The sequence below is a fragment of the Moschus berezovskii genome, chromosome 28 (genome assembly GCF_049115385.1).
Source record: "Moschus berezovskii isolate FMDL1 chromosome 28, NW_MosBer_1.0, whole genome shotgun sequence".
Lineage (NCBI taxonomy): Eukaryota > Metazoa > Chordata > Mammalia > Artiodactyla > Moschidae > Moschus > Moschus berezovskii.
The window spans coordinates 2109775-2127498 of NC_142487.1; the positions used below are offsets into that span (position 1 = coordinate 2109775).

Below are 17724 nucleotides of genomic sequence, written 5' to 3' on the forward strand. Positions count from 1 at the left end.
CACCTCCAGGACAACCGCCCGCTCCAGGGGGGGACCAGGGAGCCCCACTGCCTCAGCCTGTAATTCTCCTCTCTTCCGGAAGGTAGGTGCTGGTCCACTGATCCCTGAACCACCAAGCGACCCGATGGTTCACACACAGGCGTGTGAACACCCTGGCACGTGGAAGGGTGTGGGGTGCTGCTGACCCCACGCCACATGGCTTACACCGGGGACCCGGACAAGCCCCACCTCTGTTTTCCCAGAGGGGTGAAAGAGCAAAGGCAAGAGCTAGGTGCAGAGAGACCCGCGAGCAGGGAGGGGATGCCAAGTCCATCACCAAAGTAGCATTCAACCGACTCCACGGTCATGGCCACAGGGACCTTGAGGGTGCCCCAAGAGCCCTCACACTCCAGGGGTGTCCTGCCTAGAGAAGGCGGCTGAGCAGGAAGCAGGCAGACCACAGGAGGAGGACCATGGCTTCTGCAAGGGGAGGGAGCAGAGAAAGCATCTTCCAGAATTGTCTTGGCAGGTAGCACTCCCCTCCTGCAGTCCCGATGGGCAAGGCAGTGTCTTGCATGCCTGGGTGTGGACCGGACTGGCTATTGCTCTTGACTGCACCACTGTGCTGCTCTAAGCAGATGACACCGAACATGCGATTCACCCCTTCTTGCTGCCCTGTCCTCGAAACTGTTATTTTCCAGCATACAAAAGGACAAAAACGCTAAGGGAGGGGGTGGTGGTATCCTCAGCTGCTCTGGTCTTATTTTACTACTATTTATGAAATTGAACCAATGTGGTAAATCATCTGGAAGCAAAAAGCTCCACTCTGGATGATCTAAGCAGACCCTGTCAGGTTTCTCAACTGCTTTTTGACTGATGGTGTAGAGCAGAGCTGGGCAACTGTGCACAAAACAGCTACGGTCTTACTGATCAACCACCAAGGACCAAACCTCTGCTAGGTGCTTCTCACATTCATGCTCACAACACCCCCAAATGGGCAGGAAGTTTTTAAAAATTTATTTTATTTCTTTATTTGACTGCAGTGGGTCTTAGTTACAGCATGTGAACTCGTAGATGTGGCATGTGGGATCTAGTTCTCTGACCAGGGATCGAACCCTGGGTCCCCTGCATTGGGAGAGGGGAGTTTCAGCCACTGGAAGTCCCCAGGCAGAGATTATTATCCCCATCCTACAGGTGAGGATGCTGACGCTCAGAGGGGTTACAAGAGTTTCCTCAAAAGGTGTTGCTATGTGGCAGAGTTGTCTGACTCCAAGGTTGGTGCATCCACTCCTGAATCTAGTCACTCAGTTTTCTGGGAAGGAGGCAGAGCAGCAGGGGTGTGGGAAAGGAGGAACTGACACCAAACTACTGTTTGGAGAAAGCTGTTGTTATTGGGAAAATTTTCCACAACTCGGGCCCCAAACCAGGGTTCTCCGTTGGCCTGTCCCTCGAGGTCATCATATGAAAGTCAGAATCCTTGCTTGATGAGAAAGTGTTGCTGGCCAAGAATACAACACAATATTTCTTTGTACTTGAACATCCTGACTTTGGTTGATTCTAGCACATAGGTCTGAAATACATGAGGCCCTAGCATTTTTGTTCTCTGGAGGTTAACTAATATACAAGTGGAAGTTGCGGGCAGGAAGGAGAATAAAATTCTATAGCATTTAATAGAGTTCTTTGTTTTTCTTAAGTGAAACAACTATATTAGAGTCTGCGGTTTATTTTTAAAACTCTCGGCTTGGAACCAGAAAACCCAGGTTTCAAAATTCCAGCTCTGCCACGTGTGGGGTACGTGACCATGGACATGACCACTTTGTTCTTCGTGGTCTCAACTTTCTAGTCTATAAAACTGCTAACACATTGCCTTTCTGAAAACGATTCAGTATATACGAAAGTGCTTTGTAAATTGCAAAGCCCCAAACAAGTAAGTAGAACTTAATAATCAGAAGTTTGTCTTGTGGTGGATTAACTGAATCCTCAAGGACTTACACAATCACCTTTGTAATTTGTAATCTCATCTTCCTTCCTCACAACTCCCTCTTCAATAGCAAACTTTATTTGATTCACCAAAACATAAAAAACTTCACCAAGAACCACTTTTCCACATCAGATCAACCATTTATCCCCTAACATCCCAATTTTAAAAATTATTTTTGATTGAAATATAGTTGACATACACTATTACATTAGTTTCAGGGGGTACAACCTAGTGGTTCGGCATTAAAAAACATGGAAATGTGCATCTCTTAATTCTTTCACCTATTTTGCCCATCCACACCCCCATGCCAACATGCCAATTTTAGTCCTTAAGCAAAACATTATAGACTGTGGCTGTTCTCCTGTCTCTCACAAACCCCCATCCCCTTTCTAACATGATCAAAGTAGACACTTTGCTCTATAAATCATTGGGTCAATGAGTAAAATGCTTTAAAATAAAAATCAGTGCTCACAAATCTTTGGCATTCTCGAATATTTTGTTAGTCTCTTCCTGAATGGCTTGCCGTCTATTTGTCATGGGTTAAACTTAGATTTAAGTACATTCCTACCCTTTAAATTGGGGCTAAGATTGTATCCTTTCACAAACACACACATCATTACAATATTCCAAGTCCTAAATGTCTAGTATTCCCAAGCTCTGTTTTATAAGCTTTTGTCTTTGTGACCAAATGTTCAGCGATAAACTCCAAACCACATTAACAATAACCCCATTAAACATAAATTAGTGTGCAATTATCCAAAATGCTAACGCAAACAAAAAGGGGGGAAAAAAAACAGGAAACCTGATTGATTGTATTATCTCAGAGACTTTTAGAAACCAAACAAAAATAAAAATGCATCACACGGTTTGTAAAGGAGAGTAACAGGTAATGATTTTATGATTCCTACAGATAATACTAAGCAGTTTGTTTGAGACTTAGTGTCTGAAAGTTTAGTTTTTAAATTGCATGCAGGATGAAACTTGAGGTGGGGGGTTGTTAGATATTTTTTTGAGGTGTAAAATGGGTGGTGGTGGTGGTGACCCTTTGAGAAATTCACAGAATCAAGTAATAGATTCTGATAAAAACATTTGGTTTTTCACTCTTCCTCTGATGACCACATTTCGCACAGCTCCCCAGGGGAGAATGGAACCAAGAGACGTATGGTGAGGCCCTGGCACACGTATTAACAAACCAGCTCTCTGAAAGGGAAAAAGCAAAACCCTGGCTTGTGATAACCACTGGCTGATTCCTGTGGTGTGAATGCTCCCACGATGACTGATTTCAGCTACCAATCAGCTCAGATTCCTTGGTTGTCCCATCCCTGCGGAGTCAGTCCAGAATACTCTCGGCTCTGGCAGAAACCCAGATCAGAAGCCAGAGAGACCAGGGCTCAAATTCTAACTCTAGATTCCAGCTATGAGGCCTCTGGCAAGCTTCCTTAAGCCCTCCAAGCCTCATTGTCCATAGCTCTAAAACGGGTATAAGCACTATGTCCTAGAATTGTCACACAAATAAAACCAAAGAATGCATGTGAGGGGCTTCCCTGGTGGCTCAGTGATAAAGAACCCACCTGCCAATACAGGGGACTTGGGTTCAATCCCTGGATCGGGAAGATCCCCTGAAGGAAGAAATGGCAACCCACTCCAGTATTCTTGCCTGGGAAATCCCATGGACAGAGGAGCCTCGTGGGCTACAATTCATGGGGTCGCAGAGTCAGACAAAAGTTAGGGACTAAACAACAAATGCATATGAAGCCCATAGCACACAGGAAGGTGCTGCTTCCCCTCCCTGCAGAGCAGGGAGAAGCCATTGTGGGTGGGGTGGGGTTGGTAGATGGGTGGGTGATTCAGGGGGAGAGGAGAGACATTCAAGGAGGGAGGTTCGTTGCTGCAGGACTGAGGGAGGAGGTGGCAGAGTGGCTAATTTACCAAATAAAATGTTGAGAGTGAATTCTGGTTAAAAATACAAGACCTAGAAAGTTGGGTGGGGGGACACTCCCAGGCCTGTCACCAGTAAGTCCCCCAACCACCAAGGAGTCAGGGAGAGGGGCACGCAGACCCACAGAGAAGGAAGAAAGTCATCCCTAGGAGGGTGTGCTCAGCGCCATACCTGGGGCCTCTGCAGGGTGATGGGTCTGAAACGGAAGAAGGGGCATCTGGTGGGGAAGCATAGAGAGGCCAGTGGGTGCCAGAACCCAGGTGCCCTTTGTGAAGCCAGTGCAGAAGACAGGCGTGCAGAGGAGCAGGGAGCGTGCTGGCCACACATGAAAGAAAAGGAGTTTAAGACTGCCGGGATCCGATGTGGGCCTCAGAAAGGTCCCTCTGCCAGCTGGGAAGAAGGGATGTCCAAACAGAAGCCAGGAGCTTCCAGGAGACAAGGATAGGGGACCAGCCCACACCTCTGGGGACAGAGCCCTGGGCGGGGGCATAGGTCTCACCCATTTCTGTAAGAGTCAGAGAACAAACAGTTTAGGCTCTGCAGGCCATGTGGTCTCTGCCGCAACTACTCTACTCTGCTTGTAGCAAAAGGGCTGCCCAAGACAGTACAGAGATGAACAGGAGGGGCTGTTTCCCAGAAAATCTTATCTATAAACAGCCCCTGGGCCTGAGCGTGCTGACCCCTGGGCTGGGGAAAAGGGGTGAAGCTGAAAAGACACCAAGGGTCCAAAAAAAGGAAACACATCCAGGAGGAAGGTAGTGTTATTACCATTCCCATTTCAATGTATGAGACCCTCAGCACTAAGAAGTGGGAGAACTACCGCCATACGCCCAATTCCCGGGGGTGGCAGGCTCCTGATTCTCCTCTATCTCCCTGTGAACCATGGAAGGCACAGAGCCCAGGTGGACTGAACAGGTAACAAAGGTGACGGGAATGTGGGCGTGGTTGGGAGCAGGCAGGCACTGGTCAGGACTGGATCCCTGCAGACACGGACAGAGAAGAGACACCTAAATACGGAAACCGCAGGGCCAGCACTGCTCTTAGAGGTCACCGAGGCCACGTTCACCCCCGTCCAGCTGAAGCCAGTCGAACAAGCATTTAGGAGCCTGACTCAAAACACAGCAGAGGAGAGACAAGTGCGTTTGCACACATATCCTGGAGCCAGACTGCCCACAGGCAGGCTGAGGGACCCTGGGCCAGTAACTTTACCTCCCTGTGCTTCAAAGGGTGATGCTGTGTAAGGGCTGTTAGAAATGTGAACCAGCTTTTGCATTGTTCCCTTAGACCCACACCTGGGACGTGGTAGTTAAATACAAATACTGCATCAAGGAACTGAGCCAGGTCCCACAGTGGGCACATGAAGTGTCTCCGCCCTGGTGGGGCTCAGACAATAGGCTCAGCTCAAACCACGCTCTCATCACCAGAAAAACCGTCCTGTTGATGTGTGCCTCCCAACAGACAAGGACCACGTTGACGTCTGTACCTCCCATAACTGGTACCTCTTACTTGATATGCATCACGTTCATGTTTGTTGAATAAATCATACAAGGCTTTAGGTCCCCAAACTAGAATTTCCTCCATGACATAAAACACAGCTCCTAGGGTCACCCTCTGCTTACTCTGTGACCCTGGATTCCTGCTTCTCCACGCTGTCGGGACCTGAAATCAACATCTACTAAATCACTGTGTAAATCTGATGGTCTTTCGGTCCATCCTCCCCAGAGGAGGGGACCATGGATCACTTCTGTGATGGGGCTTGTAGAGACAGGGCTGAACTGCCTCAGTGGCTGTGGCTTCCAGCCTGGATGGATCAGGGAGGCCAGCTGTGACACCTCCGCAGCCAGAGGCGCACAGCTGACCCTCCCTGCCACCTGGGGAAACCCATTCCTTCATCCATTAGAGCACATCCTGCCTATGGGAGCCACCTGAGATAAACTTAGCTCCACCTCCTCATCTGACGCTGAGATTCAGTTATCCACTTGTCCCCAGGCATTATGCCCGGCCTCCGAGGCAGGTCACAGGGCACTAACCTGGAAAAGCACACCACTCCACTGTCCCAGTGCTTTCATCCCAGAAGAAAAGTGAGGTGGGAGGTGAAACCACCTGCCCTTGGTTACCAGCCAGGGCAGGGACTGGCTCTGAGCCCAGGGGGGCAGGGTACCAGCTTGGCATTCCTGATCAACATGCTGTCACCTCATCCAGCCTCACCTACTGCTCCTTCCCAGTGCGTTCAAAGGCCACCTGCCCCTTGCCCTCTCCCTACCTAGCAACTCTCCCCGGGGGAAAAAGTCCAGGCAGGTGGGGCTCCCCGGGGTGGCTATGGGGACACAGTACAAAGCCAGGTTGTGGCTTCCCCACCCTCCCCAGAGGACAAAGGATCACACTTGAACTTGCTGCCTCCCTGGGTACTTGTCAGCAGTGGGCAGGCTTCCAATGTACTTCCCCTTCCGAGTTCACTGACAACCTGACAACCTGGTGAGTGTAAGGAAGAGGGCGGCGGATGAAACTTGGGCTCTTGTTTCAGGCCCTGGGAGGAGGCACAGGGGAGCATCCTGACCAAGGCCTAGACCAGCCTGGGGCTGTACCCTTGGCATCCACAATGCACATTGCTGGAAAGATGGCTCAACAATAACTTGGGTTTGCTTATTGCTAAAATTCAGAAAGGTCAGGTGGTATACAGCTAAAACACAGTGTCACAAAGTCACAATGCAGAGAGGTGACAAAGTGGGGGGACTGGAGTCCAAGGCTTGGGGCTCTTCTGCACCATGGGCTCTTTCCATTTAAGACCGGCGTCTCCACAAGGCACACCATTAACGGAGATGTTCTAAGAAGCAAAACCCTCACCTTGTTTGAAATGAATACCCTGGTCCCCACGCAACCCTTCATCAGGCCCCACGGTGCACACGTGTTCACCTGGGCCCCATTCTGCAATTCAGCAGCACCAGGAAGTGGAGGAACCCAGGACTGCTGCCAGCTGCTACCTAACGGGAAACTTTTAAAGTGAAAGAAAGCCTTGAAACACACTCCCTTTCACCTATTAACGCCTTCCTTGGGCAGAGAACACAACAGGGTGTCAAACTAGAAGGCATCTTTCTGACTTCCCCCTTCTGACACCTAGCCACAGAACAAACTCAGCATAAACCCCAGCACACTGGCTTCCCATCCCTGGAGCCCCATCCCTGAGGCCTGTGGTCCTGGGTTCTCTATGCACTTCAGTAGGGACTGGCAAGTAGCAGCAAAGACGGGGCAAATGTGGGGAGGATGACTCGGAGAGGGTGTACAGAATCACACAAGCACCACTGGCCTGCTGTGTGTCCTGGACAAACATCTAGTAGGGTCCATAGCTCCCAAATTCTCCTTGGGCCTATGCATGCCCGGCACAGTGATCCATGCAGGGGCAGAGGAAAGACATCAAGTTCAGGACTTCCCTGGTGGTCCAGTGGCTGAGACTCTGCACTCCCAAAGCAGGGGACCTGATTTGATCTCTGGTCAGGGAACTAGATCCCACCTGCCGCAATTGAGTTCACATGTCTTAACTACAGATTCCACATGCCGGAATTAAAAGGATTCTGCATGCCGCAACAAAGATTGAGGGTCCTGCATGCCACAGCTGGGACCCATTGCAGGCAAATAAATAAATATATACTTTAAAAAAAAAAGAAGAAAGAAAGGAGGATGTCGGGTTTGGATCTCAAAGATGTGGAGTCCTATCTTGGCTAACACTGGGTCTGAGAAAGAATCTACAGATAGGGAGGCTGTGAGAATTCACTGTGATAAATATCAACTCTCCAGCCCAGAGCACAGAGACGGTGTCATCAATCCTCAACACATCTGTGCCGAGGTCTGGGCACACACATTTTCCTGCCATATTTCAAGGTTTGGAAGTACAAGTCATAAATGTGATTAGTCTTACAATTGTCCAGATGAAAGTAACAAAATAAATAAGATTTCGGATCAGGAGATTCTGATTTTTATATACCCATAACAAACTGAATGGGTGAAATTCCAAGTTTATGGGGAAAAAAGAGGCAGATTTCAGATGAACTGTGGCAGCTTTTTCCAAACTTTCACTTGTACATGAATCATCTGGGGATCTTGTTAAAATGCAAATTTGTACTCAAGTAATCCAGAATGGACCTGAGGGTTTGTGAAGGTCCAAGAACTCACTTTTGAGCAGCAAGGTTGTTTGGAATTCTTTAAATTGCAAGAAACAAATCCAAGGAAAATATATGATTTTAAAATGACACCCCAGGAGAACATCCATGAAAAAGTATATGGAACCACCCAGGCAAGCAGTATTTCTTAAAGCGAGGCACACCAGGAAAGTGAATGATATTCTTTAAACTACCCCGAGTTCTTTAAGTTGGCCCTGGGCCTGATTCAAATGAGTCTATACGCCACATCACAATTCATCTAAGCATGTGAATGTTCTCTCTAGCGATCAGAAGAACAACACACTTCTGAAAAAACTCCTGTAAGCAGTGCAGTGTAGGAAACAAAGTGTCCTAGGAGATTCCAAGTTTCTGGCCATGAGAAGTGGCCATACTCACTCTTCAAGGCCTTTCTTCAATCTCAGTCTCACCAATTTATTTCCTCTCTGCACATTAAATTTGACACGGTTTCTGTTGACAGCTGCAATTTTTTAAAAGCCTGTCAAGTTGCCAGATACGGATAATTCCAAAGTCATAAGATGAATGCGACTGTCAAGTAAGGAAGCATCACACTGACTCACTCATCTTAATGTGTGTGTTGAGGGAGGGGATCAATAAAACATCCATGGGGTTCATCTTTATAGGATCAGCGGTTAAATCTGGTAATTTGGGGGATCAGAAATATTAACACACAAGAATGTCTAAAGGAGATTCTTAAGAGACGAAGTGTGAGGTCATTTGATCTCCAGCTGTTGTGAGCAGGGGAACACATCTGTCAAGCATGAGACACAGGCCAGTCTGGCACATGGCTTAACATAACACCTATGTTTATTACCACTCCTGCCCTGACCCACTGGACAAGCTGGGCTCAGGCTCAAACTACAGAGTCATTAGGAGCCAGTGTGTGATGTCAAGCTGCTGGGAAACTGCTGAGTCTGAGCCACTCGCCCAGAAAGGAAGGGATACCCCTCCCCTCCCGCCCACTGGCCTGCTATGCTATGGGGGAGATGTGAGCCCTGACAAGAAACTCAGGCCCAGATGGTCAACTGTGCCCAGCATCGCTAATCACCTGGGGAAATCACAAGGCTTCAGGTGATTCAATGACAGGTCCACACCCCTGTCTGCAGACGTGTGCACTCAACTAGGATGCTGCACACCAAACAGGGTCCTGATTTCAACACTTGGGAGGAAAGAGACTCCGGACAAAATTCTGAAGGAGCCTGGTCCATTCATCACCATCTGTCCATTGGGAGAGGAAGTTAAGTTTTCCAACAGACCACCTTCTTAATAGACCCGATGAGGCTGTAACAGAAAAGGTTCTCCTTTCTCATCTCCAGGCCTGCAACAGGCTGGCAAGTTCCCATCGCAGAAGGGGAAACTGAGGCCCCAGGAAGCAGACATAACTGAGCCACGGGAGGCCTTCCTAACTAACTAGCCTGGACGCTCCCTCCCAGGAACCAGGCCTGCAATTCCTCCCTGTTGCTCACTCTAGTTCTCCCCCATCCCACCGCCTGAGGCAGACAGAACTGCCCAGGGTGCCTGGAACAAGCTCTAGCCGTTTCCTGAATAGGCAAGTGTCCAGCATTTCACGGTTTTGCTAAGATGCTTGAGACCTGGAGATGACTTAAGCTACCAAACACCACCTTTTGAAAGGTGAAAAACTTTGCACTCATTTCAGCGAATTCACGTTGGGATGGAAAAAATCCTCAAGCCCTATTTCCTCTCTGTCCCCCACCCTCAAGGCCTTCAAGGGCACATAAGAAGGGCTTTCCTTTTCTTAGGAAAGCCAAAGGAAAATGCCAAGTGCTCCTGGGACACTGGAATACTTGGAGCGCAAGCAGAACTTCTCAGAAGGTATTCACGGCGGCGTGTCTGCGACAAGTTAAGGCTCACACGCACCGCTCGGCCGGCTGCCGGACCCACTGCTGGACTCTGCGTCCCGCCTAGTCTTGCCGGGCGCGAGGACAGTGCTTCTCCCGGTCCGGCCCGGGTTTCTGAAAGCTCGTGCTCTTTCCCTTGCAATGAGAGGTTTTGATGCCACTTTTTTCGTGGGTTTCCGCAACCTCTAACTCCAACCCCATTTGCATGAGCACGGTGCTTCTTCTCGGTGAGTGCCGGACTCGTGCACACACGTGTGAACACACACACACACGCTCCCCAGAGACCTTCCTTCTTCCGCGTGCCCTCGCGGTTTGGAATTCGCGCCAGAAGCCCAGGGATCCGGCACGGCGCGGGAAGTGGGAGCGCCCGGTGTCCCGCAGCAGAGAGCCGGCCGGGCGGGGTTAGGAGAGGCGCGCGCCGCGTCCTGGCTACTCACCGGGACCTCTGCAGCTGCTCGAAGGCGCTGGAGCCGCTCCCCGGGCCCGCCTGCTCCAGCGAACAGTAGTTCTGCGAGGTCTGCCTGGAGAAGGCGATGGGCAGGATTCCCTGAGTGAACGAGTTGAGGCGGCCCCGACTGCCGCTCCCGCCCCCGGGGGTCCCGGAGCTCAGGAAGGCGGCCGCCGGCACGTGCACTCCGGTAAAGGCATCGTCCTCCTCCAGCTCCTCTGGCCCGGCGTCCCCGGACCCGTCTGGCGGCTGCGGCTGAACGCCGGCGGCGAAAGGCGCGGGCCGGAGCGGCTGCCACGGCTCCCCCGACGCCCGGCCGGCGCCCAGGGGGCTCGCGAACCCCCGGGCCGCCCCGGGGCCGAGCACGGTAGCGTGGCCGCCGGGGACGAGCGGCGGCAGCGGCGAGGGCGGCGGGAGGCAGGGGCCCGATCCAGCCGCCAACGCCGCCGCCGCCGCGCCCGCCGCGGAGAGCGCGCCGCAGCCGCCCCGCTCGGCGGCGGCGAGCAGGCTGAGCCGAGTCCTCGCGCCGCAGCCGCTGCCGGGCTTGGCCGCGCTGCTGTCCTCGCCGCCGGCCCACTCCTCGTCCTGCAGCGGCGGCCGTCCGTCCAGCGAGATGTTGGTGAGGAAGGAGAGGGCAGCCTGGCGGCGCCGCGGGTCCATGCGCGGCTTCCTGGGGGGCTCGGGCGGCGGCAGCGGCGGCTGGGCCGGCGCTGCGGCCGCGGGCCGGGGCTGCGGCGGCGGCTGCAATCTGCCGGTGCCCGCGCTGCTGGTGCTGCTGCTGCGGGCGGCCGTGCCGGCGGTGGCGGCCGTGGTGGCGGCGGTCGCCGCCATTGTGTCCGTCTGCGGCGAGATTTCCGCGATGCCCCCGGAGAAGCGAGTGGCGCCCGAGTGCTAAGCGGCGGGCGCGAGCGCCGGTGACCCGGGCTGGGCAGGGCGCGGGGCGCGGGCGGCGTGCGCGGCGGCCCGGCCCCCCAGCGGGCGGGCCATGCTCGCCCCTCGGTGCTCGGGCGGGGGGCGCCGCCGCCCCGGCCCACGCGCGCGGCTGCTGGCTGGCTCGCTGGCCGTCTGCCCGCCCGCCCTCCCGCCTGCGGGATCGGTGCTGGGCCCTCCGGGACCCCGCGATCTCCGGCTCCCCGGCCCCCGGCTCGGTATTTATAGGTGCGCGCGCCCCGCGCTCGCTCTGCGAAACGCTCTGTGCAAAAAAAAAAAAAACACACACACAGTATCACGTGTGGGGGGTGAAACCTGGGAGGAAAACAAAGCCGCAGGCGGCAGCCGCGCAGGCAGGCGGCGGGAGGCGGGGGGCCGGCGGAGGAGGAAGAGGAGGAGGAAGGGAAAACCGAGCGGGTGGCGGGGCGGGGATCGGCCTGGCGGTCCAGGTAGTGCGAGCTGACTGCGGGGAGAGTTGGCGGCTCCCTGCCGGGGCGCGCGCCCAGGTGCGGGAGGCGAGCACGCTCCCCCGTCGCGCTTGGACTGGGAATTGCGGAGCGCGAGCAGAGCTCCGAGTCACGCGTGAGGATGTGGTCCCGGGAGGGTTACGGGTCTGCGGGGCGAGTCCCTGGAATTGAAGCGATTTGGCCCGCGAACGTGTTAACTGGATCCCCCGCTGTCCTTATTGGGCCCCGAGAAATAAGTCCTTATTAATAGTTACACGAGTAGAGCCACACCCCTTTATGTGGACAGTCCCACCAGCAAGCGGTCGCTGACCGTTGAGTGTCAACGTTCTCATTCATCTGCAGGCTGAGGACGCAGCTCCTGTTATAAATACACGCCGGGGTGCACAAGAACCCCAAACCGATGTTTAGCGCTACCAGTGTCTTCTATTAAATAAGTACCTGTCCAAGGATGCATTGACCCTTCCAGAGCTTCAACGACGGCTCTGGGAGGGGTCGCAGTATGCTGTACCTCAGCCCCACCGCCAACAACCTTCTGTTCTGGGGTAGAGGGGGCTTTACCGTGAACCATCTGAAAATGCCTGCAGATTTCCCTCTGCGGTTTGGGTGACTTATCAAAGGCAGTAGTAACAGTTGTCACACTGACTTGCGTTCTCTGACATCTAAGAAACCTCTCTACGCTTTCCTGAGGGAGAAGCAATGTGTTTAAGATCAAGTGATTAATTTAATTAAAGGTTTAAATTTAGCCTTGAAGCTAATGGGTAACTCTACATTGAAATTCCACTCCATTTCAAGTTCAGGAAAGTAAATTGAGTAATGCAGGGCAAATACACCCTTCCAGAGACATGCAGCCAGCCTGGAGGAGGAGATATGGGCGAGTTCAGGTTACAGTGACTTAGGCCAAACTTGGCACATGGCCCTTTACGTGAACAATTGTTCATTTTTTACTTTATGCCATTTTTAGGCCTTTTGAAAAAGTGGAACCAAGAGTCTAGAGCAGGCTTATTGCAGCTAAGTGGCCAGCTCTGCATGATTTCATTAGGATTTTAATTACTCTGTTTAACTTCTTGAAACTCCCAAGTTACTCTATTACAACTAACTTAATTTACTTGACCACTCTTCTGGTTGTGCTGGCAGGCAGTGTTTAAAAAAAACACCTCCACTGCACATGTAAAAGAAAAACTTTTTTAATCACAAAAGGGATATATATTAATGCAGAACGTTTACAGAATAAAGAGAAGTAGGGGGGAAAAAACTTCATTAATAATCTCACCTCGTATGGAAATAACTATTACAATTTTGATGTCTGTCCTGTGTGTATTAAACAAGTTAAAGCAGGCTGTTTGTCTCTTATGATCTTTACTTGCTGTGTTTCAATTATCCTTTTTAGAATATTTTTCTATAGCATCATTGTATTTATTTTTATATAGCATCATTTTAATGACTGCACAGTGTTCAATTTGATGGAGAAACTATAATTATTAAGCCTATGCCCTACACTGAACATTTAGGATGTTTCCCTTTTGCTGTTGTAAAGAGTGATGATGACATCCTCTATTTTTCTAAATCTTGCTACTTATCCAGTACTATTTTCTTAGGTTAAATAGATGCTGGGGCAAGATGATCTGGCCCAGATCATGTTTTTAAGGCTTTCTATCCAGAAACATTGCTACAATCTGCTTCCTCACTCTTGCCAGCATTGTATTAAATTTTTTCACCAATATTCATTTATTTGCCCATTCAGGCTATTTTAAGAGTTAAATATGCAAACTAATATCAAATATTTAGTAAGCATCAAATAAGAATTAACTGGTTCTGTGATCTTATGGAGATCAGGAGAGATACAATTTATTGTTCACCTATTATGTGCTGGGCTTCCCTGGTCGCTCGGATGGTTAAGAACCTGCCTGCAATGTGAGAGACCAGGGTTCGATCCCTGGGTCAGGAGGACCCCTGGAGAATGTAATGGTTACCCACTCCAGTATTCTTGCCTGGAGAATCCCATTGAGAGAGGAGCCTGGTGGGCTACAGTCCATGGGGTTGCAAGGAGTTGGACATGACTGAGCAACTAACACTTACTTTACTATGTGCTAGCCACAGAATATTTCTAATTCTTATGCTTATGACCACACTGCAACGGGGGGAGGCGGGTTATCATCAATAGTTTACAAATGAGACTCAAAAAAATGAAACGATTAGCCCAAGGTCAGTAGCTCTTAAAGAGCCTGGGCCAGGATGCAAATTTTATTCCAAGACCCATGCATATTCTTGCGCCCTCTGCTGGTGAACATGTTTTATAGGGAGCTGCTGTCTGCACATTGACTTTCATATTCTTCAGTTTAGTTCAGTTCAGTCGCTCAGTCGTGTCCGACTCTGCGACCCCGTGAATTACAGCACGCCAGGCCTCCCTGTCCATCACCAACTCCCGGAGTTCACTCAAACTCAGGTCCATCGAGTCGGTGATGCCATCCAGCCATCTCATTCTCTCTCGTCCCCTTCTCCTCCTGCCCCCAATCCCTCCCAGCGTCAGTCTTTTCCAGTGAGTAAACTCTTCACATGAGGTGGCCAAAGTATTAGAGTTTCAGCTTTAGTATCAGTCCTTCCAATGAACACCCAGGACTGATCACCTGTAGAATGGACTGGCTGGATCTCCTTGCAGTCCAAGGGACTCTCAATAGTCTTCTCCAGCACCACAGTTCAAAAGCATCAATTCTTCAGCAATCAGCTTTCTTCACAGTCCTGAAGGTCAACTATAATGGCATTAAAACAAGCTTTGGAGGAAGGGATCTGGGTGTCAAGAGCAAGTCTCTTAATTTCTCCAAGCCAGTTTCCTCTGGGTTATTTTGAGGTATAAATGAGATTGCTCGAGAAGTGTTTTTTAAAAGTACTTTTTAAAATTTCTGTTATTTATACCATCCTCACCTACTTGCTCCCTGACTTTTTCCAAATTCACTTATTTTTCACCTATTTATGCATGGATTAAGTATTATTAAGTAACTTCTATGTGCACAGCACCGTCCTGCTACAAAAGGGATAAAAAGAAGTATAGCTTTTAACCCTTGTGCCCTTGACACCGGAAGTAGTGAAAACCAAAAGCTCAGGACACATTGAAGTAAGATGGACTCTAATTAAGTGATCAAATGAGCAATCTGACTGGAATATCTATACATGTTATCATAGTGTGAAGAAGTAGTTTTTATTTGAGGGGAGGCCTCAGGCAAGAGCCAGGATTTAAGCTGACCTGGGAAATGGAGGAAGGAAGAAGTTCAGTTCAGGAAGAGAAAATTCTGCAAATTCCTCGTGGATTGCAAGCACAAAAAACTAGAACTTGAAGTCTAATTCCTTCTGGTTTATCAAGGTTATTTTTTTTTAATTTACTTTAATGTTGCCCCTTCCAAGCACCCATTCTGAAAACTGTAATTGCATGCACAAACTGTTTTGATTGACATATATGGGAGTCAATTTAAAAAGAAAGATCCACCTGCAATGCAGGAGACGATCCCCCAGTGGGGAAGATCCCCTGGAGGACGGCTATGGCAACCCACCGCAGTATTCTTCCCTGGAAAATCCTGTGGACAAAGGAACCTGATGGGGTCGCAAAGAGTTGGACACGACCGAAGCAACTGAACATGCACACATGTACAAAGAAAGCACTTCTCATGTAATTATAACTCCTGAACATGCAAGTTACATATGGTGCCAGCTTCTAGATGCAGGCTCCTCTAGACTGTGCACAGAACAGCAGGACTAGAAGGCTGTGTGTCTCCCAGTATAAAAGCATTATTTTATAGCGTCTGTGTTTGCTCAGGTAACTCTCACATCAGAGTGGGATGAATGTGGCCAGATTCTGAGGGAAACATCACCTCTTTGCGGCTGGGAAGATCAGCTGGGCTAATTAATGGTCCATAGTAGCCTTCACTGATAGGTGGGCAAACTACATGAAGAGACAGCTCAGAGCAACTGAGATGCAAATGCCTAACAAGCATTTGAAAGAAGAAGAAATGAGTGATGGACATTCTGATTGGAACAACCTTTCTGGAAAGTCATTTGGTAAAGGTATCATGAGCCTTAAAATCATGCTTGAGAGCTTGGGCTTGGGAGTCACACTGCCCGGGTTAAATTTGGGGCCCACTATCACAGCTTTGAGAACATTGAGTACTCTATGCTTTGTGCTTCAGTTCTGTCACCTGTGAAATGGGAACGGTAATATCTACTTTGTACATTGATAGCATTGTTACTAGGATTCAGAGCAGTAATGGTGCAGTTAATGCACGGAAAAGGTAACCACTCAAGAAATGTAGTTACTATAATAATTCTCAGGAGCTATTGAGAAATAAGGTCAAACATGTATGCACAAAAATATACACCACAGCATTGTTTAAAGAAAACTTGGAAAAAGGAAACCCTAAATGTGGAGCAATGGAAAAACTAAGTAAAAAATGGTTGTCTCAAACAATGGGATATTGTGCTTCTATTTCTTTTTTTAAAATCATCTTTACCAAGCTTTCTTAATGACATGAAAAATGTTTTTTTGAAACAATGCTAACACAAACAGAATAGAATAGAAACTAGACAGATCACAGTATCTCAACTTTGTGAAAAAATAGAATTGTTTTCAATATTAATATGGGTCCTCCATGGGGTCGCAAAGAGTCGGACACGACTGAGCGACTGAACTGAACTGAACTGAAAGGGTACATGTGACCAAAAGGTTAAATAATTGGCTAAGACAGTAGGATTATGGTGATTTTTATTTGCTTTTTTTTGCTTATATAAATAGAAATAAGTGTGTGGTCATTATAGAAGCTGCTTTCCAATGAATACTTTTTAAAATATCTTTTAAATGCCTGGAAATAAAGCTTGAGAGAAAATATGGCCAAATGTTAACTGGTGGAATTATTGGGGAACTTTTTTCAATTTCTTTAGGGATATTAGGAAGCAACTAGCTTTCTTTGCTACAGATGGGTAGGAGGTGGTTAGCCAGAGAGAAGGAAATTCTTTTAGGAAGGAAACCAAGTATGAATGAAGGTGCTGAGCCAGGGATAAGAAAGGAAAGGACTTTGTGGGACTGGCTGGCAATGAACAGACCTCCCAGAACAGCGACATTGAAAGGACTGTAGCAGGGACTTCTCTTGTGGTCCAACGGTAAAGATACTGTGATTCCAATGCAGTGGGGGCAGGTTCAGACCCTGGTCAGGCAACTAAGATCCCACATGCCTCATGACCAAAAAAAAAAAAAACCAAAAAAACCTGCAGCAGTGAATGATGGGAAATAACACCAAAAAAACAGTATTTAGGGCCAGATCACGAGGGATCTGTAAGGAAGAAATTTGAACCTATGGGTACTGGAGACCCATAGGTGATTTTTTTGAACAAGAAATGACATGTGTGTTGAGAGCCAAACTGAAGGACTATACGGACTATTAATTTGGCAAGTGCACGCATGGGGTTGAAGAGAGTGAAGAGAGGAGAGGGTTTTTTCCTTCAATCTTCCATTTACATGTTTATTCACTCAGCGTGCTTTGAGTTCCTGCTTTATGCCATGCTCTGCCAGGCACCTAGTAATGCAAGGTTCCAGGTTTCAGAGTTAGCAGTATGGTGAAAAAACTGGTGAGAGAGAGCAAAGGGAATGAGAATGGGTTCCCTTTAAGGTGCAAGCCCCGAGACGGTCATTTCCACTTAATGGTTTGACTGAATACTTATCAAAGCCCTGCTGTCGATTCTATTTAATATATACAGAATCAGAGGCTCAGACAAGTTAAGCCTCTGGGGTCATGCTTAACTGGATAATTAAGCTGGTCCCTGGATAATTTTTCCCTTGATGTCTTAGGGTGCAGGTCCATGTCACAGTGAGCGGGTGAATCCTAGGGGTCAGAGAGGCCCCACGGGGAAGGTGGTATTTGAACTTGGATTTTAGCGTACATGTGAGACGGGGCATTTCAGGCCACGCAA

The 17724-nt window shown here is 49.2% G+C and overlaps 1 protein-coding gene across 2 annotated transcripts in view; it reads right to left on the bottom strand.

Moving 5' to 3' along the window:
- The window catches only part of CABLES1 (Cdk5 and Abl enzyme substrate 1), a 102794-nt gene extending 91458 nt beyond the window's left edge, over positions 1–11336 (bottom strand). For both annotated transcript variants that reach the window (XM_088833492.1, XM_055417101.2), the window contains exon 1: positions 10368–11336. In XM_088833492.1, coding sequence (XP_088689618.1) covers positions 10368–11209 — 842 coding nt within the window. In that variant the 5' untranslated portion in view covers positions 11210–11336. The remainder of the gene's footprint in view (positions 1–10367) is intronic.
- Between the last annotated feature and the right edge of the window lie 6388 nt (positions 11337–17724).